The sequence below is a fragment of the Henckelia pumila genome, chromosome 1 (genome assembly GCF_033568475.1).
Source record: "Henckelia pumila isolate YLH828 chromosome 1, ASM3356847v2, whole genome shotgun sequence".
Lineage (NCBI taxonomy): Eukaryota > Viridiplantae > Streptophyta > Magnoliopsida > Lamiales > Gesneriaceae > Henckelia > Henckelia pumila.
The window spans coordinates 87037914-87064079 of record NC_133120.1 but is presented as its reverse complement, the minus strand read 5'-3'; the positions used below and the strand labels follow the sequence as shown (position 1 = coordinate 87064079).

Here is a 26166-nt window from a genome sequence, read left to right as displayed (position 1 = left end):
GCAATTATATGTTTGATTAAATGGTTGTAAAATATTCATGTTCAAAAAAAATTTTGTGAAATATTATAGAATTGGTACTCCACAAATTGTGTTTTGTTGAAACTGCGTTGATTATATAATTAATAACAAATTCAGTTTATTTACAATAGACTATGGACATATTAATGTACATTCTCTTGATTGTTACTGAAAATAGTAATTGACGATAGAGAGTTTGACTTTGACCTACTTCTTTGATGACAGATAATTTCCTTACAAGAACTAGGTAATCTCATAATGGATGTTCAATTATATAATAACAAATTAATAAATTTTATAACTAAAATAAATTAACATTTTTAATACATTTTTTTTATAAAAATTTAAAAGTAAAGCAACAAATCACCATAAGTTGTTTCAGACATAGTCGATAAGGACCTAATGCATATGACTCCAGCGTCCACTCTTCTACAGATTCTGCTCAGACTAATAGTCAGCTACAATGCAGAATATGTTCAAAAATCTCGAAAGCTCATCTTCGGGTCTTGAGGTTTCTTCCCACCACGTCCTCTACTACTACGATGTCCACGTCGTCCTCTTCCCCTACCCCGTCCCTTGTGTCTCCCATATCCCGAAAACGACTTCCCATGCTTCATCTCCACCAGTGAATGCAGCAATTCATCGCAAAGAATGCATCCAACGTGTAACGTAGTTCCATCCTTTAAAGGGGTAGTCTTCTTATTAAAGTCTACCTCTATGATAGTTGAGTCGCACTCAGGACACTGGTCCTCGGTTGTAGAGATCCTATGAGCGCCTTCAGGAAGGGAAACAAGGCACTTGCACATATTGCAATACAGCCTCCATTTCGGAGCGCTGACTGGGTCCAGCACCATAGTGCCTTCACATTCTGGACAAGCACAAACGCCTTGGGCTATCATGGAATGCTGGCACGTGGGGTGTGGGCAAAGGAAACATGGCATGCCAGCTCCCTTCCCCAATGTGACAGCATTGCTAGTTTTACTTCCACCAAATAGATTTTCGATGCCTTCGAATGGTGGATTATTGTAGCAGTAAGGGCAGAAGGGGAAGGATTTACCGTCCGGACCAGGCATCGAGAAGATCAAAAGCTCGAAATTATCCAGGGGGCAGGTAAGTTCCTTGTATAGCTGCAAGAAAAGAGATACCCAGTATGTAGCAAGTGCTACTAAGCTAATTAAAAAGAACAGTAAAAAAATGACATCAAAGCCAAACAACGTAGTAAGGAATCTATCATCGGCATCTCTTTATGAAATACTCTCTGGTCTGATACCGCCAAAACACAGTATGCTAGTTAAAAGTACAAAAACAATTTGCCAGTTCATTTACTAGATCGAAACCATGAACACTATTGTAGAAGAAAGAACCTCGTGACAGTAGAAATTATTAATCAAGCAAGTCTGATAAAGACAAACAAACTAACGACTATAAAATAGGGATCACGTCTTTGTTCAAGTTCACAATATCAGATATTTTATGCATATTTTTAGACTTATAACAGAAAAATGCCCAACAGGGGTTAGTTATCTAGGAGGTTGAAGTAACTGTACCCAGAAATTGAATGCAAAAATCTAGGTTGTGAAGAGGGGTGCTAGAAGAACATGAAGAATGAATAAGGATCAGTGCAGTCTCTCCAACCTCGGGAAAAAATTAGTAAACACATGCGATACACGTGATTACCTTGATTGTACCCTTTTGAGGAGTGTAATAAATTTCCTCACAGGTCGCACAGTATAGCCGTGACGGCTGGCTTGATATGTGTTTCATGTATCTCAAACATTTGCCACATTTGCTGAGTACACGCCCTGAATCCGAGAGAGGAGAAAATTCTGCTTCAAATAGTGCATCCATGTTTTCAATCTACACCGAGCAAGTAGCATCAACTTATAAGAATTACAAGCTCTCTGTAAGGAAAAACGACAAATCAAACTTTGCCGCATCAACTGAACTAATTTCTAGCACAGAATACAATATAGAAGAAAAGGATGCACTTCGAGCACTAGAAAAAGGTAAAATGAAAAGAAGGATAAAAGGCCATGCACTGGAAAGCTAACTCAATATAATCTCATCACCTGCTTGACAAAGTAAATAAACTTCTTTTTGAACTGCTCTATCACATGCTCTACAACTATAGAATGGTCTGCTTGACCTTTAGCTACAAGGTTGATCTGGTGCTCAATGAAACTTCGAATGTCAGGCAAACAGAGATCTGGATCTATACATTGGTAGCCTCTTATTAAGCTGATACCTAAAACAGTAGGATACAATCTTCTACCTGCTTGTACCTGTATTTTGATTACAATGGCACATTAACTCTATAAATCGACATCTTACCAAATCATATTCCACCTTTTTTCAAGTTCAGCCATGAATATAAATATATTTAAGCGATAACCTGCACATAATTGCGTTCACAAATGTTGTTGATATGGACAGGAATGGATGCATCTGTCCCTATGCCATTTTTTTCCATCAACGATATCAGTTCACTTTCACTAAGGTAATCTGGGGGTTGTGTGCTTCCCTGAAAGTCCAGAAAGTTTAGATAGTATGGAAGATATGTAGTATCACACTTTAGCATATCTCATCACATTGCATGCAGATGAAGAGAACATCAGTGTTGTTACCAAAAAAAGCTGAACTGTTGAGATTCACGTATATTGTCACCCAATTAATAATTTTGGTATAATTACTCGCCAAAGATTCACTGGCCAGTTCTTCTGAAAGCTAGATTAAGCACTCAATCAATACTAAGATTCCAAGAATAAGTTCTCAGCCTTTCACCTGGAACTTCATTTCGGGAGTCCAGCATAAATAGTTAAGGATATTGAATTATTAAAGAAAAATAATACACACGATCACAAAAGGTTGACGAAGAAAAAATATGAGGAATAATAGGAGCATATGCAGCTCTTAGCACAAAATGAGAAAGGGGGAAAAAGGAAAAAACGTATCAACTAAAACATTGTGTCCTTCCGGTACCTCATCAATTTCAATTCGCGAAATGCGAATATTCTCCCCTTCAGAAAACTGAGGAATATTTATCTCACTTACTGCCAACCACGGCATAATAGATGTGAATCCTTGAGCTGTGACATGCTGTCCAACACAATGGAATGATTCTCCACCAGCTTCAAATTCAACTTTTACCCTGGAGGAAATCAGAGTCATGGAAAGTATAACCGAACGCATAAATATTGATAACTAGCTTTCAGTTAAAAATAAAATAAAATCACATTGTTCATCAAGCTTCCCAATACATTTCAAAAGTTGTAAAAAACTGGAGGAAAAAACTGGTTATGTTTCAAGCCAGGCATCTGTGTCAGATTTATTAGTTTAGTTTATTTTTTGATTATTTGCGTTCGTTGATTGTGCATAATGTAAGACATAAAAAATGTAAACTAAAAGCAGAACGTAGAATACAAGATGGTTTGTTCAAACCCATAAAATTGCACATCCTCAGTCGTGAAGAAAAAACGCAAATGAGATTTTTTTTCTCGACAATGCTACCAAAACTCCAAATTAAAGAGCAAAAAATTAATTTCAGGACAACAACCTCAAAATGCTTCTGATCCTCTATTTTGTAGAGCTGCCAAAAATATGTAATTCGTGCTGCAATAACATGCAGCTGCCAAGCTACATGCACAATAGTATCACCATGCTGACATAGTTTTATGAAAATCGCATGATAATAACTTTCCCATTCATAAACGTTCACAAACATCACACGCATACAAATATTGCAGAAAATGAGGTCTACTTAGTCAGCTGACTCCAAAATTATAATCAACTGAAAAATAGATCCCTCTGCAAAGTAGCAATTTACTCATACAAGAGAGGAAGGCAATGAAATATTTTACGAATAAAATGGATTGTATAGAACTTGAGAAAGCCAAGGAAAATAAAATTTTGGTTTTATAATAATAAAACAAACCCGAGAAACAAAAAAAGCACTCATGTAATACAATAATCGCAAATTTCAGGGGGGAAAAAAGAAATAATTTTACCTTGTGTATTTGCAATCAGGAGAAAGAGATCCGAGAAAATGTTGACAGATGTACTGGTAGAGCTTCCATGCATCATGCCCAAGCATATCCTCAGTAGCTGAAGACATTGGAGTAATTGGGGGATGATCACCTGCATCAGTTCCCGAGCGTGGCTTGTGATATCCCTCAGAGAGAAGGTGCTTCACGTAACCACCCCATGCTGGATTCTGGACTAGTGCCCCAAGAGTGCCCTTGTAATCAAATGAAGATGGATATGCAGTACTCTCTGTACGAGGATAGCTAAAGTAGCACCAAAGAAGGAATAAAAACCAAGATTCATAGCAATTATGATCAACTCAACACGAGACCCAAAGACACATATATCATCACAATGCATGATCTCAAGCTGTAACATCAAGAGCAAGGGGGGATTTTCCGTAAAGCTCGCATTATTTTTATGAAAATGCAATTATACAACACATGGAGTGTCACAAATACTCATTGGAATGTTAGTGTAAACTGTTGAATTATTTGTGCTACAAAATTCTAAATTTGAAGTAAGATGTGAAAAAAATCTGGGACAATATGCAGTCATAAATAACTATTTCCAGTAAATTTTTATACCAAAATCCCACAGTGCTGTAGATTTCTTCAAGAATGAAAGAAAACTAAACGTGTGATCTAGCCATCAGCAAGCACGCCATTCTTTCTGAGTCACTCATGCACCTTTTATTGATGGTATGTGATTTTATCAAATACACAATGTCGCTAGAACACACAATAGTTAGATGAAAACAGATGAGAAATGGGAAACCTGATAAAACCTTGCGTATATAATCGCTCTGCCAATTGCATAGCCAGGTGAGGTCCAAAGCCCAAAGCACTTGAAGCAACCTAAAGTTAGACAAAATTGACATTGTTAACATTTTTATTCCCCTCCAAATCATAATTTCCTCCTTCGCTTTCAGGTAAACAGGAGAAAAGAGAATGATTTATTTTTCATTTGTTTCTTTTCTAGCTGAAAATAATCTAAACAAAGGTTGAGGATATTTAACAAAAAAATGGGTGAGTGGCATTAAGTAATCAGTCCGACAATGAAGGCAAATCATTCAGACCACAAGAGAGGTCAGGAAATATCCACTCAGCATGGTCTCACCTTCAGAAGGTTCACCGTGTTTAGACCAATAGGACGACCTTTTGACTCCTGTTTTTCAGATATAGCAGTAACTTTCAAGATTCCATCTTCTTTTACAAGGTTCTGGAACATCATAGCAATCTGCGAACAGTAAAATACGATATCAGAATTTTCTGATAATATGAAATAGGTTATTCAGACTTAAGATAGATGACCTCACATCTGAGTCAAATAACCTGCGGCGCTCCCATTCTAATTTGAGTTCGTAGCCTTTGTGCATTATGTAAGGATGCAGCGCCCAAAATTTTTCTGGTTTAAAAGTAGTAATTTGTAGGTGTCGCTGCACACAAAATCCAAGAGTTGGAGTTTGGCACGGTCCATAACTGCAGATATAATCCATAAATTAGTAAGTTGCAAGACCAAGAAAAATCGGCTTTCATGAAGGTCATTAGTAAGTATATGATAAGGATAAAAGCAGCATAGCCAATAGGAATTACCAAACATGGTCCGGAGTTGAACTACTATAAAGCAGTAAACTGAGCAATTAACAATCTATCATGATCAATACTTTTCATAGGTCATGCAATGTGTTATGAATCAAATGTAGAAATAAAAGCAAAACATGCGGGTGAATTCATCAAGTTTCCTCATTATATAATTCACAACAATGAAAGAAGCTGCCATGTATTTGAAGTACCCAGCAACAACACAGTTACATCTCAAAACTCACTGAGACTGATAACAATCAAGGGACTCCACTGGGAAATTGAGAGAATTGCATAAAGAATGAAATAGCAACCACGTTGCTGTGGTTTAAACGCAATTGTCATTAATGAATTGAGCAATGAAGCAAAAAGATAAAAAACATTCAGCAGAGAATAAATACACAGCCCAGAGAGAGTAAAAGATTCTGCTGGGAAAAAATGGCTGGACGGGTAGAAAGACTAACGAGATAACTCTTGAATCAAGGTTTCCATATTTCCCATTGAAATAGCTTGTCTGAAATCTCGTGAAGGCAACACCAACTTTCAAATCGATCTCTTGGCGGGCGTCCACAGCCAATGCCTCATTCTTGTTAGGTTCGACAAGGCTGTCCATGGCTTTATGAATATCCTTCTCAGTGACAGATGAGAACCGAGCACGATAAACTTTTTTGCCATCTTTCAAGTGGAATCCAGCACTCTCAATGACTGAAACCAAATGCATAAAAGAGCAAGAGATGGCCATTTAAAAAAAAACCAGCTTCAAAACATAGTAGTATACTACAAGCTGAGGCATAGAAACAATAATACCTTCGAAACATATATTTTCACCTTCACGATCACAATCTAACCACAACACTAGATGTCCACAACCACGAGCTTCTTGGCTTAAATGCCTACAAATGTGAGCCTTTCTCCAGAAGCATATTAGTAAATGTCTACTTCAAAAACCAAAGGAAGAAAAAACTGAATAGTACATTATATAATTGAGTAGAATTGAACAGTTGTAGTATCACTATGTTCAGAGGAACTGAGATGTCTTTTACCGGACAAAAATACAAGAAGACCAAATAAAATGATTAAATGAAAGTAATTAGTCAGATAAAAACATCAGGAATATATGGCATTGCGATGGCATTCATAATATGTAGAATTATTAATACATCAAGCTCTAACATGTTAAATTTATGGCATTCTTCTAATATCTTTTTAGTCTCGTTCTTGCACATGCTTTTGTACTTTTCTGCTCCAATAATAGAGGCCCTGGTTTATGATGGCACCATAAATAAGACTCTAACATGACTCAAAATATCTCTCTTTCACTCTGTTTATTGATATGTGATGATTCATGCAGCTAATAATTTTCATTCTTCTACGTGTTTGTCTACGACTCTACGTGTGCTCAGCTGTACACAAAGTAATCATCTTTCAAATTTGTACACATCTATCAAATTGCTGATTATAATTTATACATGCACAGTGCAGCACCAGTAGAGTATGCCCTAGTGGCTTCTTGTAATTTAATACAGCTCTTAAAATGTAGGAGAATGCTAGTTTTGATTTTATTAATTCAGTTAATTCAGAGCTACATGATGTTATATTGCTTGAAAAATCACTTTAGTTCCCTCAACTCGCTCCCTAAGAGGTACGTAGATGGCTTTCTGAGACAAACTTAATTCTAAGCACCTTGCATACAGTCAACTGACACAGGTCAAAATATTATCAACAAGTGGGAGGGATATGTTAAATTAATGTTTCGAATATTAAAGTTTCCTTAATGCACTTCACATCTTTTTTTCTTTTTAATAGAGATTATGCATCACATCTGAGTGCTATCAAAGACGTACATTTCAAGTCTTAGTGAATTACAACGAAAGATTTTACCTTTGGGTTAGATTCTGTCTTAGCAATTGGGGCATCGAAGAGATCGAGAGGATTTGTAGCATTCCAATCCTGATATCGAGCTGGAAAATCTACACTAAATGTCCAACAAAATTTCAGTAAACATCAAACTTTTTTGGAACCCATACAACTCAAGTGTTAGAACAGAATATTTTTATTTTAGATAAATGTGTTGTACGAGGACAGAAATCCAACTTTAACTAAGAAAATATATCGTCAAATTCTACACTTCCGAGATAGGAGAAACTATCTCCAAAAGTCTATATCAGGAAGTCATGCAATTTGGGCTGGATGTATAGTTACTAGTCAATTAAAGTTTCGATATATTCAATCTGTAGGCCTAATAGGACAGACAACTGAAATGACCGTGCTCTTTCTAGATAAATCATTTAGTGTGAATAAGAATGTTTCAAGGAAGCCATTCTTGTACACCAACTGAAATAAATCGGAAGAGAACTTGTTAAAGGTATACTTGTTTATTCGTTTCTTGATATTAGGCACCCTTGTGAAGCCATCAATCTTTTTCGAGGCCTGATGTTGATGATGGATATCCATGGCTTCTAGCTAATCAAAAACCAGATAAAAATTTATTATATATCCTCTTCTACTGGTAATGTACCGGCACCTACCCTCTATTCAATGACATCATCAAGTCAGATAGCAAAAATTCAGAAACATACAAAGGAAAATTTTAACCTGAAAACATGGCCAATCACTGACGTCACTTTATAATGAACGGGAGATCCCAAAAACATCCCATCGAACTCATGCACCTCAGTACTCCCCCTTCGGGTAGACATCTGCAATAAAATGAGCCTTTTAGATTCGAGTAACCATTCCTTGACCATGTAATCAACAGAATACCAATACTAGATACAATCTAATTCTAGGTATGCAAAAACGTAAAGAAATGAAAACATTTATTCCAGTCATGACTCAATCAAGCCAATTAAACCCAGAAAAAGCCAACCACAGCCTGCAAAAGGGTCACGTTACCGAGCCAAAACAAAAAAACTTCATGATGCATATATACGTGATAAACCAAATAAAGCCATAATCTTTTATATTTTCCTTTTCGCATAACCACCTCCAGAGCAAATACAAAACCGGTATCTATTATAAACTGACTCAATGGAATTCCATTAATTCCCAAAGCCATCCAAACACAAATTTGTAAACAAAAAAGAAAAAAATTGACTACATACTCGGTCACCGGAAAGTACTGAAGCGATCGAGACAGCGATGCTCGGCTTCTCTGCTACCTGAATTTATGAAATGCAAAATGTCAGACATCAAGAAGTACAAGCTGCGCATCAACTTATTTGAGTAAAAAGTGAGTTTTTTATGCAACTGTGTTACCATGAGAACTTTTGGTGCCATATTTGAAGCTTTTCTTTTTCTTTTTTTTCCCAGAAAAATATTTGAAGCTTTTCGGATGAATTATGGTGAAGCAGTTGATTGAATTCGTTGTCCTACTAGGGTGTAAAGCATATGTGAATACTTGTATAGTCGAGACGGATGACCCGTGGACCTGATTTTGGATCTCACCCGACCCGAAAATTAATAAATTTTTTTCTACTTTTATTTTAGTAAGGGGTGTCCTCTCCATAAAATTGGTAAAAGTGGTATCAATTTTTTGTTAGCCGCAATATTCGGTGCGCACTGGATAAATCCGAACTAACGCAGTAGCCTGCAAACTACATTAGTCAGTTAAACCACACTAGGTTAGTCATGTGTGACAGGCTAGTCCAAAAAAGCGTGGGTAGGAGAATCGAACTCCTTATCTCTGACCAAGAGTTACCTACTCCACCAACTTGGACAACCCCTTAGGGGTTAAAAAAAGTGGTATCAATTATCATCAGACCAAGTAGTGATTGACGAAAACGAATTTAGAGAAGTTTTCTTATAACAAATTTAAGTGATCTTCGTTTATGGAAAAATAGTGATGACAATATAGTAATTTAACTTGTTTTCTGGTGATATACAAATCCTTCTACTATGTATCAAATTTCATGCATGGTTCAACAAAATTATATATGTAGACGTTAAAACTATAATTCTATAAATATGGTTTATAATTATGTAAATTGCAACGGAAGTGAATTGTGCTTCCTTTTTTCATATCCTTGGTTTTGATGTCATGTATTCCCAAAATGGAATTTGTCGATGACTTGTATATCAACTTATGTCGTCCAACATAATTATAAAATATATCAACTTATGTCGTCCAACATAATTATAAATTTATAAAATCATTCGGTTTGGTTTCTTGGATTTGATTTGCAGCTAAGTATATATATTTGGTTTGCATGACTAAAACAACGTATTGTATTTGTGCATGTCCGTTTGTATAAAGAAACAAGAAGGTTGAAATTTTAAAATACCAACACCAACATGTGAAATGAATGAATGGATTACTTTACTTGCACGAGGTGACAAAATGTGATGTCACGTTAATCGTCCAATGCATGGCGACGTCCGATCCAATGGCACTGCTAATGCCTTCAATATACGCGGCAGTCTGTGGCTGTTGGCTGTTGCCACCATCTTCGTACGTGTCCATGAGCACCCCCCCGACTTCTCACCCAGACCCCCTCTATATATATCTCCCCACCCGTTTATTGCATCATTCTAGTTCCAGCTAAACAGCAAAAATGTCGAAAGCACTCACCATAACCTTCCTCCTCCTCACACTCCTCCTCGCGCCGCCAATATCCATCCGCTCATCCGTCGCTGTCGGAGCAAGACTGGGTGGCCGGACAGAAGTCAAGGACGTGGAAAGCAACGGGGAGATTCAAGATCTCGGCAAATTCTGCGTGCAACAATACAATCTAAAGCTCCAGAAAAGGGGTTCGAAGCCACTGGAGTTCTCCAAGGTGGTGGAGGCGCAGACTCAGGTGGTTTCTGGGATCAAATATTACCTGAAAATCTCGGCTTCCGGCGAGATTTATGACGCAGAGGTGGTGATTAGGCCGTGGGTTCGCGCCAAGGAGATGCTCACGTTCGCACCTTCGCCGCATAGCTCCGGCAATTAAGTATTATCGTTGTGCAACTCTTAATTACTTAACAATGTAATGTGAAACACTCAAGAACCACAATCATCAAGGGGTTATTAGATCTTCGTAATGTGACGATATCTCGTATTTTAAGCATCAATTATTGAGAAGAAAAGAACCATCCTTCGTGCATAAAAATAAATTACAGTTTGGGTGCATATTTCAGTGACGTTTCAAAATTCGTCAAATGTAAAGTGTTTGTCCTTGTCGAGAAGAAAAAAAAAAAGAACTAAATTGTGTATAAATCATAATCAATAGTTGATTATTTTAAAGTAAAAAAATCGGACAAACTGTACTATCGCTAATGACAATCGCTTCCTCGTATTTTCTCAGCCGAATTAAGTTCCACAAGACACTATAAAATTATGAAGTATAATAAATATCATACGAGTAGAACTAACCCTCCTACAATCTTCGTTCTTTATCTACAAAAATCTAACCTTTTTCTCTATATAAATCAACTACCGATCATGTGGAAATTCCAAGTCATTCTCAGTGACTTTGAAGGGTTGAGGATGTTGGCCTGAACAATACAAATTCCACATCCTGAAGTAAGCACGCTCTAAATTCTTCACCTGAAAAATGTTAGGAAAAGTGTAAGGATTTAGTTTATGTGACTATGTCTGAATCCAGAGGAGGATAGTAGCCTAGTTCTAAGAAAAGCCGACTGACCCATCGTGCAGTGTCGAACAGAGGGCAACTAAGACGGGCAGCCTTGAGCCTGCTGGTGAGATCTTGAAGCTTCGATGGATTCATGGCCAAAGACACCGCTTTTTCTTCATACTCTTTCATACTGTAAAAGATGAGAGTGAATTACAAGCAAATACAAGATGAAGTTCACCAAAATATAATTTTGTACAAAACCCTCGAATATTGAAAGCATGGTGAAACTTTGGTCTAAAGGGGGGAAAAAGGCATAGTTCAACCATATTTCCTTCTTAGCAATATGTTTTCAAGAAATGGATTAGATTTGTGATAACTGGTGCACAAGCACTGGCCAATTTTGGCAAGCTCGAGGTGGGGCCAAAATAGGGTGCGGGGGGGTCTACTGGGTTGGTTGGAGGGGAGGAATTTAATGCTGCCATCCGTTGGGTGAGGATTTCTTAACAACTTATACAGAGCGATTTTTCCTAATTAGAAACACTTTTCCAGAGCTGCATTCAATCCGAGACAATAGGCACACAAATCCAAACATCCACATATTAGGAAACAAAACTAGCTACTAGATAATTCCGGGTTCAAACACCTACCTATGAACAATCATCTCCTCTCCGACTCCTGTCGCCAAACAGAGTGAACCAGCAACTCTAGTTGCCATTTTCTCGAGAGGAAGAGTGACCATAGGGAGACCAGCCCAAAGAATATCCGTCCCTGTTGTATGTGCATTGCAAAGAGGCCTATTCAAATGGAAATTGAAAACTATTGAGAGTTCAATTCAATAACATAACACATTTCTTCAAATGGTTTTTGCTACAACCAAAGTGAATACTTACGTATCTAGAAATAGGTCTGCTAACGAACTGCGCCTAATGTGTTCCTGTTTCATTGCAACATCTGTGAAAATAATTTGGTCTGGTTGCACACCTAATGAAGCAGCATCTGGGCCATAGAATACCATGTTATAAGGAATTGTCTAAGAAAAACACATTTTCATTTGTCACCAGAAAAAATCTGTAACATACGTGCACGAAGCCTCATCTCGCCTGCAGCTGGAAATCTAAGAAGCCAAAGTGCACACTTCGGGACACGCTTAAGGATATTGCACCTGCACAAGCAAACTACATGTTTATATTTCTGACTTGCCATCTATGATACTCAAGAAATGAATGCTAAATCATGCTACCATGTTGTGAGTATTTCAGGGTCCATCTTGTAAAGCTGATTGAAACAGGCGAATATAAATTTGTCCTCGGGAAGTCCATAGTCTGATCGCTTGGGTTGGCAATTTGGATCCAGTACATCACGGTTTTTCTTGGAGACATAACAGCATGTGTAAGAATAACATTGGAGAATTAATTGTGTGTTTGAGAGAGGGAGAGTTCGGTGTTTACCTGTTTATAATCGTTCACAAAATAGCAATGAGGAAGATTGACTATTTTTTCGGAATATATATGAGAGTAAGACATTGGAGAAACAAACTGCCATGAAACAAGAATAAACAGTTCAAGATGATAAAGTCGCGTCATGCGTGCATAGGTTTATCATAAGGGGGAAAAATTGCACATACCTCGTCAGAAACCAAATAATGTATGTAGGACGCTCCTGTGGTCCCGGGAAATCCCATATAGGAAACCTGGATGGGAGCAGGCTGCATAGCAAATATTTCATTTCTTGCACCCTGCAAAGAGTACGAGTCAAAGTCATTTATAATGCCAGAACTCAACAATACAGAGTTCACAGAAATGATGATTACCTAGAAAGGAAAAGTGATATTATAGCAATGTGATACCTTTGTGTACCCATTTAGATTGATGAGCACTTGTATCTGATGTTCATTGATCATCCTCGCTATCATATCGGATGACATTGAAGACACATCAATAAAATGCTCTGCTTCAGATTGGATACGAAGCCTCCATTCAGTGCCATCATTTGGACTCAATGCATAGCAGAAAATCTACAAGGGAACCATAAATAACATGTTAGAAAAATAAATGCAAACCAACTCAAGCACAAATCAAGCTTACCTCAACATTTTCTCTATTATGCATGCCAAAAACCGAACCCATAAGATGAGACAATGGATGGTTGCCAAAGTCACTGCTTACATATCTGCAAGAGACGACATAATTTGAGAAAAAGGTTCTTTCAGTCCCAACAGAGAGACCCAAAAGGAAAAGGAGGAAAAATGTATATCAACAAACCCGATCCTTAACCGGCCGTTCCTGCCCCCGCTCTTTACAGGCAATGGAGGAGCATGATTAAAAGGAGGAAGTGAATAGCGAGATGCTACTACCGAAGAATGCGCTGCATATTTTCGACTGCAAATATATATAAGCTCTTCATCAGAAAATTTCATTTGCAATCATAAAACAAAAAAAGGAAAGGAATAATAGAATTTCTCACCTGATCTCCAATGCAAGCATGGGGTCAAGGGGATATGCAATTGCATGAAATGGCTGCACACTTGGGATGACTGACAACTAAATAAGAAGGGAAGCCAAAAGTTAATCATTATCGATAATGACAAGCTGTAATATGGAAGCAAATGGACAAAATGAGGGAAGCAATGAAATTTTCAAAGGGCAGTAGGATATGAGCATATAGAGTCTGCGAAACACGACTTTTGGCAAACCTTGATCTGTCTCCTAAGTATCCCTTCAACCTCAACAAACAACTTCTCCCGATCATCCCAGTCGCAGACGCACTGAGGTAAATACCAATCAGACAATCATATTAGTGAAAGTACAACCAGTTAATCAGTTAGAACTCAGAACCAAATCAATAAGAAATCAAAACTGATAACTATTAGCTCAGACCACGAGTAAACAGATGAAACAAGAAGATTACAAGAGAGAAATCTCCGTGAAGGAAAATATTTTTCCAGCATATGAGGATTGTTCTCATGACATCTCACAATATTACTTGTTTGGTCCCAAAAGAAAAAAATCGATCCCCAAAACGTCATGTACCTGCAAAGTGTGAAGAAGGTTACATGTTGCCTCAGGGAAATCTGGGCGCAACATCAATGCTTGCTTATAGCTTTTAATAGCTGCTTCCACGTGACCACTGCAAGCAGCAAACAAGGTAAATAAATCTTAGTTCATGCTAATCACCATAAATAGGTCTAAAACTTCCCAAAGCGATGATTGAATTTTGACTTTCATTGAAGAAAACTACAACGAAATGGCATTCTTTTGTGATATTTAATAGGAAAATACAAAGGAAAAGTAAGTACAAGTACAAAATAAGAAAAGATTATGATATTTATTAACATTTTCATAATACCCAAGTCCCAATATCATATATTACAAAAATTTTAAAACTGATAATTCATTTTGTATAAAGTAAAAATAAAGAAAACCTAGATTTGTTTTCCTTTCACTCATCACTAAACTCAGGATTCAAACAGAGAACTCATAACCCCACCCCCCTCAGCCCCCAAAACAATCATAATAATAATAAGCAAATAACTTCAATGGTTGCTTTGTCACATAACTGTGGGATGATAAAACTAGGTGGGAAAGCACTATTGATTCACATATGATTTGTTAGAGTACAAAATTAAGGACTAACATTCGCAAGAGACGAAATGAAAATATACCTGTCCTTGTAAGCGGAAGCCAAATTCGCATGAGCCTCAGCCATCATAGGTCGGATGGCGATAGCACGGAGATAGTCCTGAATCGCCTCATTAACTCTTCCGATTTCTTTGTAAGTGTTTCCCCGATTAACCAAGCCATCTGCAGCCAATGGATCTATCCTCAAGACCTCGTTGTAGCAAGATATTGCATCTGCATGATTACCCTGTAATTGAAGAAAGTATAATCACACACAAATTTCTGATCATATTTCATTAGCATGTGAGCAACAAGTTAGGACTTCAAAAGGCATTCACGCCCATCATTTTGGAAAGCTGCTTCTGCATCGACAGAATGAACGGAATTGACTAAGGCAATTAGTCTTAGGCAATGGAGAAATTTGTAAACGATATTGTAACTTGTCTACCCATGAATTTGCTCTCTGAAATGGTATTTATTATATTAAGCCGAGAAGAGTTGGTGGGAACATCTTATTGCATGCATAATATCAAAGTTATGACACCGGTCACCCACACATAACACTTCGATTGGCACAACCTTACTATTTCTAGAGATGAAAACAATCACTTTAATTACATAAACTAATTTAAGCTCTTGAGACCTTTTTTGCAGGAAAAGAACCAGCAATGCACCTGTTGTTTGTATATTATAGCCAAATTATTGAAAGGGGCAGAAAGTCCTGTCGTGACGGATAGTGTTGCCTTGTAGCATTGAGCTGCAGCACTCATCATATTCCTTAAAAGAAATAGCAGACGAAATTCGTAAAAATTGAAATTATAAAAAAATACAATTAACGGCGAAAGCAATCAGAAATAAGAACCATACACACAACTCACAAGTGGAGCACATTGATAATGAACATACCACTCCATATAAATATTTCCAAGATTGGTGAGAGCTTGAGGATGACTTGGTTGAAGAGATAGGCATTGCTTCAAAAACAAACAGAACTTGAATCAAAAAGCAGCAAAAAAATAAAACAATGAAACCACAACCAATTCAATACTGGTGAAAGATAATATACGCGGTAACATTGAATTGCCTCCTCCACTCTTCCAGAATCTTTCAATGCATTGCCCTAGCAGTTAAAAAAAACAAAAAACATAACATCACCAAAATGCAACAAGTACAAATTTACAAAACAAAAGCCTAAATCAACACTATATAACAGCAACCAAGTTATTGTAGGCCTCCAGGAATCCAGGATCACAAGCAATAGCTCGTCTGTAGTTGAGTATTGCCATATCAAGGTTGCTTTCCTCATAGTACACACTTGCCAGGTTGCCTGCATGGATTGGAATGCATCATTGTAAAAAACTCCAACTTTAGGCAATAACATGAAGTACAAAAATCTAAGAGTAGTGACAAATGAATTGAAAGTTCAAACTTAGATAAATAAACAGAATGTCAGATTGCAATCAGATGATATCTAAACATTAATATATGGCTGCATTTTCCAGCTAAATTAATTTAGCTCTAAAGTCTACAACTTCAAAATAATCTTTACCAGACATGAAACACTACTCACTATCAATCCAAACTCGATACGAAAGCAAAATACTAGTAAGATATCCTCTGAATTAATTTCCCCATAGTTATTAAAAGCGCTCGCCTGGCTGCGCCTAGGCGACAGGCGCAGCCAGGCGCACCCATTGCGCCTGGGTACTGACCCAGGCGCATGTATTGCAACAGGCGCGCCTTAGGCGCGCGCCTGTGCAGAGTCGCACAGCAGGAGAGAAGCGCACAAGCGAGCGCTTCACTCCTGCTGCACGCAATTTAGATTTTTAATTAGAAAAAAACCCTAGTCCAACCAAGTTTTAAGCCCAATAACTAAAGCCCACTTTTATTTAATAATAAAAAAGCCTCCATGCATGTTAACGGCGCAATAGTCTCTACATCTCCCTCAATCTTTCTGCTTTCAATTATAGTTTCACAATTTTCTGAATATTAGAAAGGAAAGAAGACTGCCCAAAACAACTTTTGTTTTCTGATTTCTATTGATTAAAATCAGGTAACCTTAGAAGGCAGCCAGCAGCCTTTCTCTTTTTCGTTTTTCCTATTCCTCTTGGTTACTGCTTCCAGTTTTTCAATTCATATCATGTCATTAACATTCTCCTTCACCTTTTATCTCTTCTAAAGCTTATTCTTGCCGAAAAATGCCGAATTTTGAAACAGCAAACATTCGAAAAGATCCGGCATGGAATTATGCAACCTTATTATACTTATGCTATGCACTTATGACTTCCTATTGCGTTTTAGATGATTGAAGTTTGTACTATTCAAGTTTTTCTTTAGTCATGCACTTATGATTTAAGCCAGGTTATATATTACTTAATGTTTTATTTCTATTGTTTGATATTTTTGCGAATTATATCTAATTTATGTAAAATTATAGCATACATCACTTTATAAATGAGGAATTATAAAATTTATGGCTAATACGCTTTACTTCGATAAAGCGTGCGCTTCGCCTTGCGCCTTGCGCCTCAGGCTCCAGAGCACGCTAGCGCTTTTGTGCGCCTTGCGCCCTAAATAACTATGAATTTCCCACAGTTAAAATGGATAATTGTAGCAAATTGAGCAAGAAACACTGTAGCACTTGAGGTTCTGCATTAATTTTAGCAAATTGAGCAAGAACTCTTAAAAAATAGCAAACAAAGCTAAGTAACTTGATTATTGTCAAGTAGTTTCAACCAACAAACATTCTCTCTTTTTGCAACTTTACACCCAAACTAACATTTTTCAACCCCAACCCCAAACTAACATTTTGAACCCCAGGGCTGCACTTTTTTTTGGCTTAATGGTGATGCGTTGAGTGTTATCCCAAGCTGCTGAGGAGATCAATGATATACGCAATGAATAATATCACAATCGGTATTTCAGAACTAGAGTTTCCAAAAGGGTGAATCAAATGGAGATCAACAACAACAAGACTGGAGATATCAAGGTGTAAAAAGAACTCACCAAAAGCCATTGCACTGTCTGGTCGTGACTGCAGAGCTCGTTGATAACATACAATAGACTCTTGAGGCATTCTCAAGGCCTGGAAAATGTAAAGAAGACTGGTCTTTCCCTGATATCTTGCCCTTGCATTTACAGCTACCCAACCTTACAACCAAAATATGTTAGAGTTTACCTTGTAAACATTTCCCAAATTCAAGTAGGCATCTGAGAAGTCAGGCTTCAACTTCACAGCTTCCTGAAAATAGAACAATACACAGTAAGCAGTAAGCACGAGATCAAAAAGCATCCAATTCAAACAAAATATAACACCATACATGAATTAGTCAACATCCGCCTCACAAGACCTTTACATTCTTAAAAGAATAACAAAGATTAGTCAAATACCTTGTAGTAGTGTAGGGCCCTGTTAAGATCACCCGCCTCCATACAAAGAGCAGCAAGATTAGACCACGCAATAGCAAAAGTTGGCTGTATGTGGAGTGCTTCCATATAACACTTAGAGGCCTGAGAAGAAAAGGACCGATTATAACCTTCAATTAGGAAATAATTAATGAGGACAATGAGGACTGCGATCACAAAGCGCTTGCTATTGCACTAAATTTGGTCAATGAAAATTGCAAAATAGGTGAGAAATGTCACCGAGATGATTGACAGTGTCTATCAAATAACAGGTTTGAAAATTCAAATAGATATTAATGCCGAAAGCCATAAACCAAGGAGTAAAATAACTACGAAGCTAAGTACACAACCAGCAAGCCGGCATAAGATGTAATTATTGTCCCACATATACCCAAATTCCCTACACCCGCACCCAAAGAAGAAGAAGAAGACCAAGCGAGTAATTATTGAATAGCTGGAAGATGGAGGCATCTGCTTCATTACCTCTTGCACTAGTCCTTGAGCTTTCATCAGATTTCCAAGGTTACTATGAGCATCAACCTAATAAGTTGTCCGTTGACACAAATGTGAGTTTACTAACACGGTTGATAAGAGTGATAGCATGATTAAAAAATAGAAACCTACCAACAGAGGATTCAGAGCAAGTGATTGGCGACAGCATTGGGCAGCTTCATTCAACCTTCCTTTTCTCATGTAAGCACTGGCTAAGTTAGACCATGCATCAGCAAAATTAGGTCGAAGCTGCGTAAAAAATTTACATCATAAACAGACAGAAAAGTTTTATATTACACTACGTAGAATGCAGTCATGTAGCATGGGTACTCCTAAAAAAAATTTTAGGAGTATCGGGTACGGGTACAACACGCGAATACGCGTATCGGATACGGCAAATCCCGTGTCGTTGACTTTTTTAAGTTTGACCAGTTGGGTACAGGTTGGGTACGGGCTGGGTACGTTTGAGCTAAATCGCAAAAAATTAAAGTTTTAAGGGTTCAATTGGAAAATTAGAAATTTCCGAGGACTATCTAATAAATAGATTAAAATTTATTGGGCATAAAAAAGCCCTAAATTAGCCAATAGCCAATCTTTCTTCTCCTTCCCCAATCTTCTGCTTCTCTCATTGCTTGATAGTTTAGTACGGTAAATATCAAAGTGACAGACATACCTCAATCGCAATCAAGTAATAGCGAATAGCGAGATCAATATTGCCTTTCTCCTGCCAGAAAAGTATTAATAACAGAAATCAGCTATTTCAAGTCTTCACCATCAAACTAGAAAGAGTTCTGAGGCAGGAAAAACAAAAACATCACAAAAACATACTTTCAAAGCATTTGCCATATTCCCATAGCACTCGGCAAAATGTGGATCAATTCTAAGAGCTTCTTCATTCTTCGCAATGCACAGATCGAAGTCGTGTAACTGTAAAACAATCAGTACAAATTCCAGCTTGAGATGATGTTTTGCTGAAAATGCTAGTTCAACTTTAGTTACCCAATAATAACACGTGACATAAAAAATGTAGTGAATCAGTAACCTGATAATAAACAGCACCCAACAGAAGAAGATTATCAGTGCGACGCGGATTTCTATCATACACAGCCTTGCTATGTTCTAACGCCTGCTTATAATTTCCTGCTTTGTAATTCTGATGAGCAAGGTTCAAGAGCATGTCCGCGTCAACTGAATAATGAGAAATAAGAGAACAAACACAGTAAGATTTCAGAAATATAATTGTACTCCAGACTAACTATAAATTGAATCAGCGAAGTTTATTGGTTCATATGTCTTTGTGGTTCGGCTTCTATCATAGAAACTATTAAAAGCTACACATTCTCATCACAGTTCATATTTATGCTTTCATGGCCTGACATTTACTGAGATATGCTAGATTCAAATAATCACGGGAACCTCTTAAATATTGAAAAAGAAGATCCTCAAAAGTCAAAACCTGGCATATTCATATTTGTTTACGGAAGGGCATTTTTGCTTATGGTGCTCGTAAGAAAATTGTTGCATTTATTAAGCATATATTTTAAGAGAGAATCTCAACCATAAAAGACCAGGCAATTAGGCAATATCATTGTTGCAATGGAAATCATGTGCTAAAGGTTGAATACAGATACTGAACTTCAGTAATGCAGTAAATACTTATCCAATGATAAGATTAACATAACAAAAAGCTGTAAATCCACTTTATCGTAGTCGTTACATTGCCCCTAACAACGACAAGTAGCGTAATAGCATATGATTAAATAGTTGACGTGCATTCTTCCAACTTAAATTTTTTGGCAATTGGATTGAAAATAAGGCATCCCATGACTAAAGCTAATTCACAAAGACAACATAATTGTATCAATGAACAACTTGAGATAGAAGACACATTGGATTGAATAACAGCAGAATCATAAAGAAGTAAGAAAAAGCTTACGCTTTAGGGGGCTTACATCATTTTTTGGATTTGAATAGCTCCCGGTATTAATAAGGCTTATGACATAAAATGCTTGTTCCTCGTGTTAAAAAAAAATGGTTCAAGCATACCGATCATTCAAAACCCAATATTAGGTTAGACTACCAAACAGCCCACAACTTTGTAAGTTTTATATTTTCCCTGAATTCAGTTAACAACTATTTGAAAAGGAGAAATTTTTAATTTCTCTATAAGATTCCTAATTCCACAAATTAACCCAAAAAATACGCAATAAACACTAAAAACCATAATTCTTCTCGCACACCTAGTGAAAAAAATTTTAAAAACAAGATGAATCAAAACGTAATACCAAAATCACAAAACTGAATAAAATCGAACCTTCGCTCGAAAGCTCCTGCTTGACGTTAACCCCGGAGGGAAAAGACAGAGATGGATCGTCTCTGTGATGATCGGCGGCGACATTGTAAGGAGCCCTAGACACCACCTGCGGCTGTTGCTGCTGCCGTTGTACCTGTAGCAGACTCAGGCTGTACTGCCGCGGATCGCTCTGCAACGAGAGCATGTCTCGTGATCTAAACAACTACTACCTCCGCCCCGTAATTAATCTCATAAAACGGCGGAAGAGCTCGAAATCCCAGCGGAGAAGGGGAAATTGAGAAGGAAAAATCCTTGCGAAGGGTTTTTTCTAGAGAAAATTGAATAAAGACAAAAGTTAAAAAGAATATTAAAAGGAAAGTAGAAAAGAATAGAATAAGAAAAGGAAAAGGAAAATGGGCAAAGAACAGAACAAGATTCGCACAAAATGCACTTTCACCCCTAGATATACATGGTTTTCACTTTTCGAACCCGAACATTCTCGAGTCGACACTGTGTTTTGGTACAAGGGATTTGGTTGCACTTAGATTCGAATTTATTATTCTAGTGTTTAGCAAATTGAAATTTTAGGATGAGATTATATTTGATTGGATTTTATAAAGATTTGATTTAACTAAGGGGAGAGTTTTAATGACTTTCAGTGACTTTTTAAAATGATAAATTTTTGTGGAGTTGATGGATTTTTATTAACTTTTATAGAATTTCACGGATTTACAAACAGATTTGCATAGATTTTTTGTAAACTTTTGAAGGACTTTTATAGAGATTTGTAAACTTTTCATACAATTACATGAATTTATGTCTTTAATATATCTTATTATTTTTCTTTTTTTTTCCTTTGAAATAATAATTATTTGACATAAATAATAAATTTATTTGAAATATTTTTTTAATTTATTGATGAAAATGGATTTCATTTATTTTAAATGTATATATATATATATATTAACGTAACAAAATTATAAACTAAAAAAATTGCGATTGTGTAAAGTTATTTTTTTTTAAAAAAAACATATGATAAATTATAAATTATTTTATCAATTATATCATAAAAAATTATTTATCAATTTTTATTTTTTATCGTGTATGTTATCAACTAATCAAATATTTAAATTAAATCATATTATAATTTTTTGAATCATATATTATTATCATTAAATATTATTATTATTGGTATAAATCATAATTTAAAAAACACAAAATATTTTGAAAATTTTAAATATTTAAATAATATTTTTTATTTTTATTTTAGAAAAAAGAACAAATATATAATTCATTTTGAATATGGGAGAGAGTGAGATAGAGATGAGATTCATTTTGAATATGAGAGAGAGTGAGATGGAAAGGAGTGAGATAGTGAGGAGTGAAGAAATGTGAGAAAGAAAAGGAAATTATGAGTTTTATTATTTTAGAAATCCATCCAAATCTTTGGGTTATACCAAAGACTTTTTTTTACAAAATATAGTTGTACCTTAAGCATTAATGTTTGTATGTCCATGATTTTCATGGAGTTATTAAAAGTTAATTGACATTTTGAATAACACTAGACTTTTATAGAGTTTTTAAAAGTTCAGGTTGAATACCACTTGACTTTTAAAACTCTATAAAAGTCTATTTTGAATACCACTAGACTTCTATAGAATATATAAAAGTCATGATTGAATACCTCTAAACTTCTAAAATCCATAAAAGTCAATAATTCTTCGGATTGAATACACCCCCTAAAAGAACTTTTTTATAAAATTTGTCCGATTTCATTGGTTTCATGATATTAGAGATTTTAAAATAATAATAATTTATTAAATATATATTAATTACTCATAATTTCAAGTTTTCTTTAAAAAATTTACAAAATACAATTTATTCAAAATTTATATTATCAATTTCCAAGTACGATTATATTTAATTTTTTTGTCAAAATTGAATTTCATCCATGGAGAATCCAATTCCAAATCTCAATTTTTCTATATAAAAAACACATTGTTATACACCGGATTTTAGTTCTCTTTTCCAAATTAAACGTATTATTCAATTATCCCAACTCGATTGACTCTAATATTCGAAAATTTTCATGCTAATCTTAAGACAGTATTCTAAAGGTGAATTATCCCAACTCGGTTGACTCTAATATTTGACAAATTTTATGCTAATCTTAAGACAGTATTGTAAATATGAATATAGTTGGTGATATTTAATAATAAATGTAGAGTTCACTAAAAAAATAAATGAACATCATATATATTGATAAATAATTATTGTTGAAGTAGAATCTCATCAATATTCACCTTATACCTCTAGATATATCTAATCTTTGTCAAATTTTCAATTGAAAAATGATATTCTATAAAGTATTTCAATACATTCACAGCGAAATTTATACAAATAAAAATTGAGGAAAAAAAGTAATACAATCGACATTTTTATTTAGAAAACATATACCAACCCGACTATTGGATATATAATTGGTTACTGTCGTGCAAATTCATAAATTTTGCAAACATATCTATACTGAATCAAATACTTATGTTTCGCTTGGTATGCATGATGAGATTAATAATGTTAAGATAATGAAAGGGCAAATAATGTATCAGATAAGGATATTTAATACTATGTTAATAAGGTGTCCGTGTTTGATACGTGTGATATTAATCCACATAAAAGAGGGAGTAATATTTCAATATATCGTATTTACCATTTGAGCAAACATTATTTACTTAGGTCATCTCCAACTCATATCCTTTAAATTTCATCATCTATCCTCTAAAATAGAGATCTGTAATCTCTATTTTCAAAAAACTTCTTTAATCCATATCCTCTAAATATTACCAAATACTCCATTTTCTATTTTTGTCTTTTACAACATATATATATATATAATAAAATAATTACATAATATATTTTTTCAACTGTATTAATTCTATAAGATTAAAATAAAAATCGTGCAATATATTAATAATTACTCGACTCTTTTTTTTAAAAAAAAATATATATTTATTTGGTAATTAAATTGCAAACACATCAAAACAATTGCATTGCACACAATATAAACATTAATCATACAGACAAAATATAAATTAACATAAACATAAACGACACATAAAAGTTTAAAAAAATACACCAATTGGCAATTAGAAATACTAAGTTATATTAAGTCGACAAAATATTTGTAGTAAATCGTGTTTTGAATAAAATGTTTGTACTAATTTTTTTTGTGTTTTTCTAATAACTTTGTTCATTATTTCCATTTAATGTTATTTAAAAATAATAAAATTACAATTAATTTATTAAAAAATAAAAAAAATTCAAATAAATTTTAACTAAACTAAAAAAGTGAAACACAAAAATTAATTAAAAAAAATTAAAAATAAAATGGATCAAATTAAAAATGGAAGAACACTCAAATTAATAAAAATTGGACCAATTAACCCACCAATATTTAATATAAAAACTGAAAATAATATACAATAATTTGAAACAAGGATCAAAAAATAAATTCGTAATTTAAAAGATCTAAATAATAATTTTGGAATATGACATTTTCGTAAATATGACATCCTCCAAAACCATATTCCATATGAACAATGATCCACCATATTTGGAAGATCACTGTAGCATCCTCCAAAATGAAGAATGCAAATGAAGTATGAAGGATGCAAATGGAGTACAATCCTCCAAAATGAAGAATGGTTGGAGACACTCGTAAAAACTAATTTGAATACTTATCTTCCCCTTTACTCGCAAAAAGGAAATGCACAAAATTTTTCGGTCGCCTGCACTTATTTTCACTTGCTCAATCTTCTATCGTCTCTCTCAATTCTCAAATCTGATATTAGTTTCTTTTTTTTCTCATCTTTGTGTTCCACTTGTCTCTCTATTTTTTTCTTGAATTCTGACTATAAATTAGAGGTGATGTGAGGTGAGGTTCTTTCTTTGTTGAGCGGAGATGGAGAATTGTACGAAGGAAATTGTTAATTTACGACAAGAAGAAGAGGAGGAAGAAGCCCTGTCTCTGTATGATCTCCCAATGATTCACAACTCAAGAAAAGAGAAAGATGACGAGGAAAAAAGCACGAGTAATGCTCCACTAAGAGCATCTACAATGCTATTTTGTTATTAACACAATAACACTTTCTACATCATCAAAAATTGTGGGTCACACTGTTAATAACACATACATCTTTTCATCCACATTCCTATTAACATTAATACTCATTATTAATGGCTCCCACATTCCACTCAATAATATAAAATTATTTTATTTTAAATAAATAAAGTTTATATAGATTTTCAAATATTTAAAATATATTTATTTTTAAAAATAATAATAATATTTTTTAGTTTTAATTATATTAAATTTAAAAATAATAATAATAAAATTATTTAATATTGTATCTCTCACCTACGTTCTTTTTAACATTAACACTAACACTCATTATTTTTGTGTCCTATTAATCACTCAATCATATTAAAATTATTTTATATGTTTTCAAATATTTAAATTATTATTATTTTTTTAAAAAAATAATCTTACTTTTTAACCAAATAATTTTATTAATTTTAAAAAATAATATTTTTATTTTTATTTTTATTAAATATTTGGATTTTTTAAAAAATTAATTCGGATTTAAATAAAAAATATAAAAAAAACTAAAAAAAAAAAAGAAATGGTATTACCACTTCCAAAACAAAAAAATATTAAAAAAAAGAAGAAAGAAGTAAAAGGTGTGCATACGACGTGGAGTAAACACAACCAAAAAAAAATATTTAAAAATATGGATGAACGCGTTCATTGTCCTGAACGCATTCATCCACGTGGCCAGGGTAGGTGTTAATAACGCCTTATTAATGCACACCCACATTACTTTGAACACACATTAGGTGTTAATAACGCCTTATTAACATAGCAATGCAGGTGCTCTAAGAGCAAGTGAAAATCAAGAAGATTTCTCTTCTGCTCTTTGTACAAAGAATCGGAGATGTGCGCAGCGGAGGAAGTGTTCTTCCAGGGACAAATTCTGTCATTACGCTATTCAGGGTGAAGGGTAGTTACGTAAAATACCCCCGTTATCAAGATTATTGTTCAAACGTGGACTACAATACTTGGATCTGGCCAAAGATTTTTTTTTTTTTTTTTGGTTTTTTGACAATAAAGAAGATTGATA

The 26166-nt window shown here is 34.9% G+C and overlaps 3 protein-coding genes across 5 annotated transcripts; 1 reads left to right on the top strand and 2 right to left on the bottom strand.

The window, feature by feature from the left end:
* Positions 1 to 288: 288 nt before the first annotated feature.
* On the bottom strand, positions 289 to 8994 carry LOC140875060 (DNA topoisomerase 3-beta). Of its 3 annotated transcripts, none has more exons than XM_073278608.1 (15): positions 8880 to 8994; positions 8726 to 8782; positions 8217 to 8320; positions 7503 to 7596; positions 6429 to 6528; positions 6086 to 6326; positions 5357 to 5519; positions 5158 to 5277; positions 4816 to 4895; positions 4023 to 4301; positions 2998 to 3166; positions 2411 to 2539; positions 2088 to 2300; positions 1696 to 1875; positions 289 to 1145 (listed from the first exon to the last, which is right to left on the bottom strand). In XM_073278608.1, exons 1-15 carry the CDS (start codon positions 8898 to 8900, stop codon positions 495 to 497), a joined length of 2601 nt encoding a protein of 866 aa, XP_073134709.1. In that variant the 5' UTR covers positions 8901 to 8994; the 3' UTR covers positions 289 to 494. The 3 variants fall into 3 exon arrangements, with proteins under 3 accessions (XP_073134709.1, XP_073134714.1, XP_073134721.1); XM_073278613.1 differs by lacking the exon at positions 8880 to 8994 and adding an exon at positions 7993 to 8084 and having other exon boundaries at positions 8726 to 8740; XM_073278620.1 differs by lacking the exon at positions 8880 to 8994 and having other exon boundaries at positions 7503 to 7591; positions 8726 to 8768.
* A 1144-nt stretch (positions 8995 to 10138) lies between these two features.
* Positions 10139 to 10734, top strand: LOC140866917 (cysteine proteinase inhibitor B-like). Its single transcript, XM_073272011.1, has one exon. It carries the CDS (start codon positions 10175 to 10177, stop codon positions 10553 to 10555), a length of 381 nt encoding a protein of 126 aa, XP_073128112.1. The 5' UTR covers positions 10139 to 10174; the 3' UTR covers positions 10556 to 10734.
* A 144-nt stretch (positions 10735 to 10878) lies between these two features.
* Positions 10879 to 21352, bottom strand: LOC140866823 (probable UDP-N-acetylglucosamine--peptide N-acetylglucosaminyltransferase SEC). The gene is made up of 28 exons (XM_073271910.1): positions 21008 to 21352; positions 19736 to 19881; positions 19522 to 19620; positions 19367 to 19417; positions 18826 to 18942; positions 18685 to 18741; positions 18187 to 18306; positions 17975 to 18037; positions 17803 to 17881; positions 16014 to 16123; positions 15863 to 15916; positions 15703 to 15770; positions 15471 to 15573; positions 14841 to 15043; positions 14209 to 14305; positions 13872 to 13943; positions 13643 to 13719; positions 13441 to 13557; positions 13264 to 13348; positions 13026 to 13193; positions 12804 to 12914; positions 12628 to 12714; positions 12420 to 12547; positions 12259 to 12341; positions 12070 to 12175; positions 11827 to 11973; positions 11249 to 11369; positions 10879 to 11151 (listed from the first exon to the last, which is right to left on the bottom strand). The coding sequence occupies exons 1-28, from the start codon at positions 21189 to 21191 to the stop codon at positions 11038 to 11040; spliced, it is 2967 nt and encodes a 988-aa protein (XP_073128011.1). The 5' UTR covers positions 21192 to 21352; the 3' UTR covers positions 10879 to 11037.
* Positions 21353 to 26166: the final 4814 nt, after the last annotated feature.

Bases quoted from the DNA above. Each gene is read 5' to 3' on its own strand.
- LOC140866823 (XM_073271910.1), bottom strand. From the start codon at position 21,191: ATGCTCTCGTTGCAGAGCGATCCGCGGCAGTACAGCCTGAGTCTGCTA. The intron at 15,574-15,702 runs GTATGTTCATTA...ATTTCTTTTAAG, and splicing joins GGAAATATTTATATGGAGTG to GAATATGATGAGTGCTGCAG. The intron at 12,342-12,419 runs GTAGCATGATTT...TTGCTTGTGCAG, and splicing joins CCTGAAATACTCACAACATG to GTGCAATATCCTTAAGCGTG.
- LOC140875060 (XM_073278608.1), bottom strand. From the start codon at position 8,900: ATGGCACCAAAAGTTCTCATG. The intron at 4,896-5,157 runs GTGAGACCATGC...GTCTAACTTTAG, and splicing joins ACACGGTGAACCTTCTGAAG to GTTGCTTCAAGTGCTTTGGG. The intron at 3,167-4,022 runs GTAAAATTATTT...GATTTCCTCCAG, and splicing joins CCTGATTGCAAATACACAAG to GGTAAAAGTTGAATTTGAAG.
- LOC140866917 (XM_073272011.1), top strand. From the start codon at position 10,175: ATGTCGAAAGCACTCACCATAACCTTCCTCCTCCTCACACTCCTCCTC.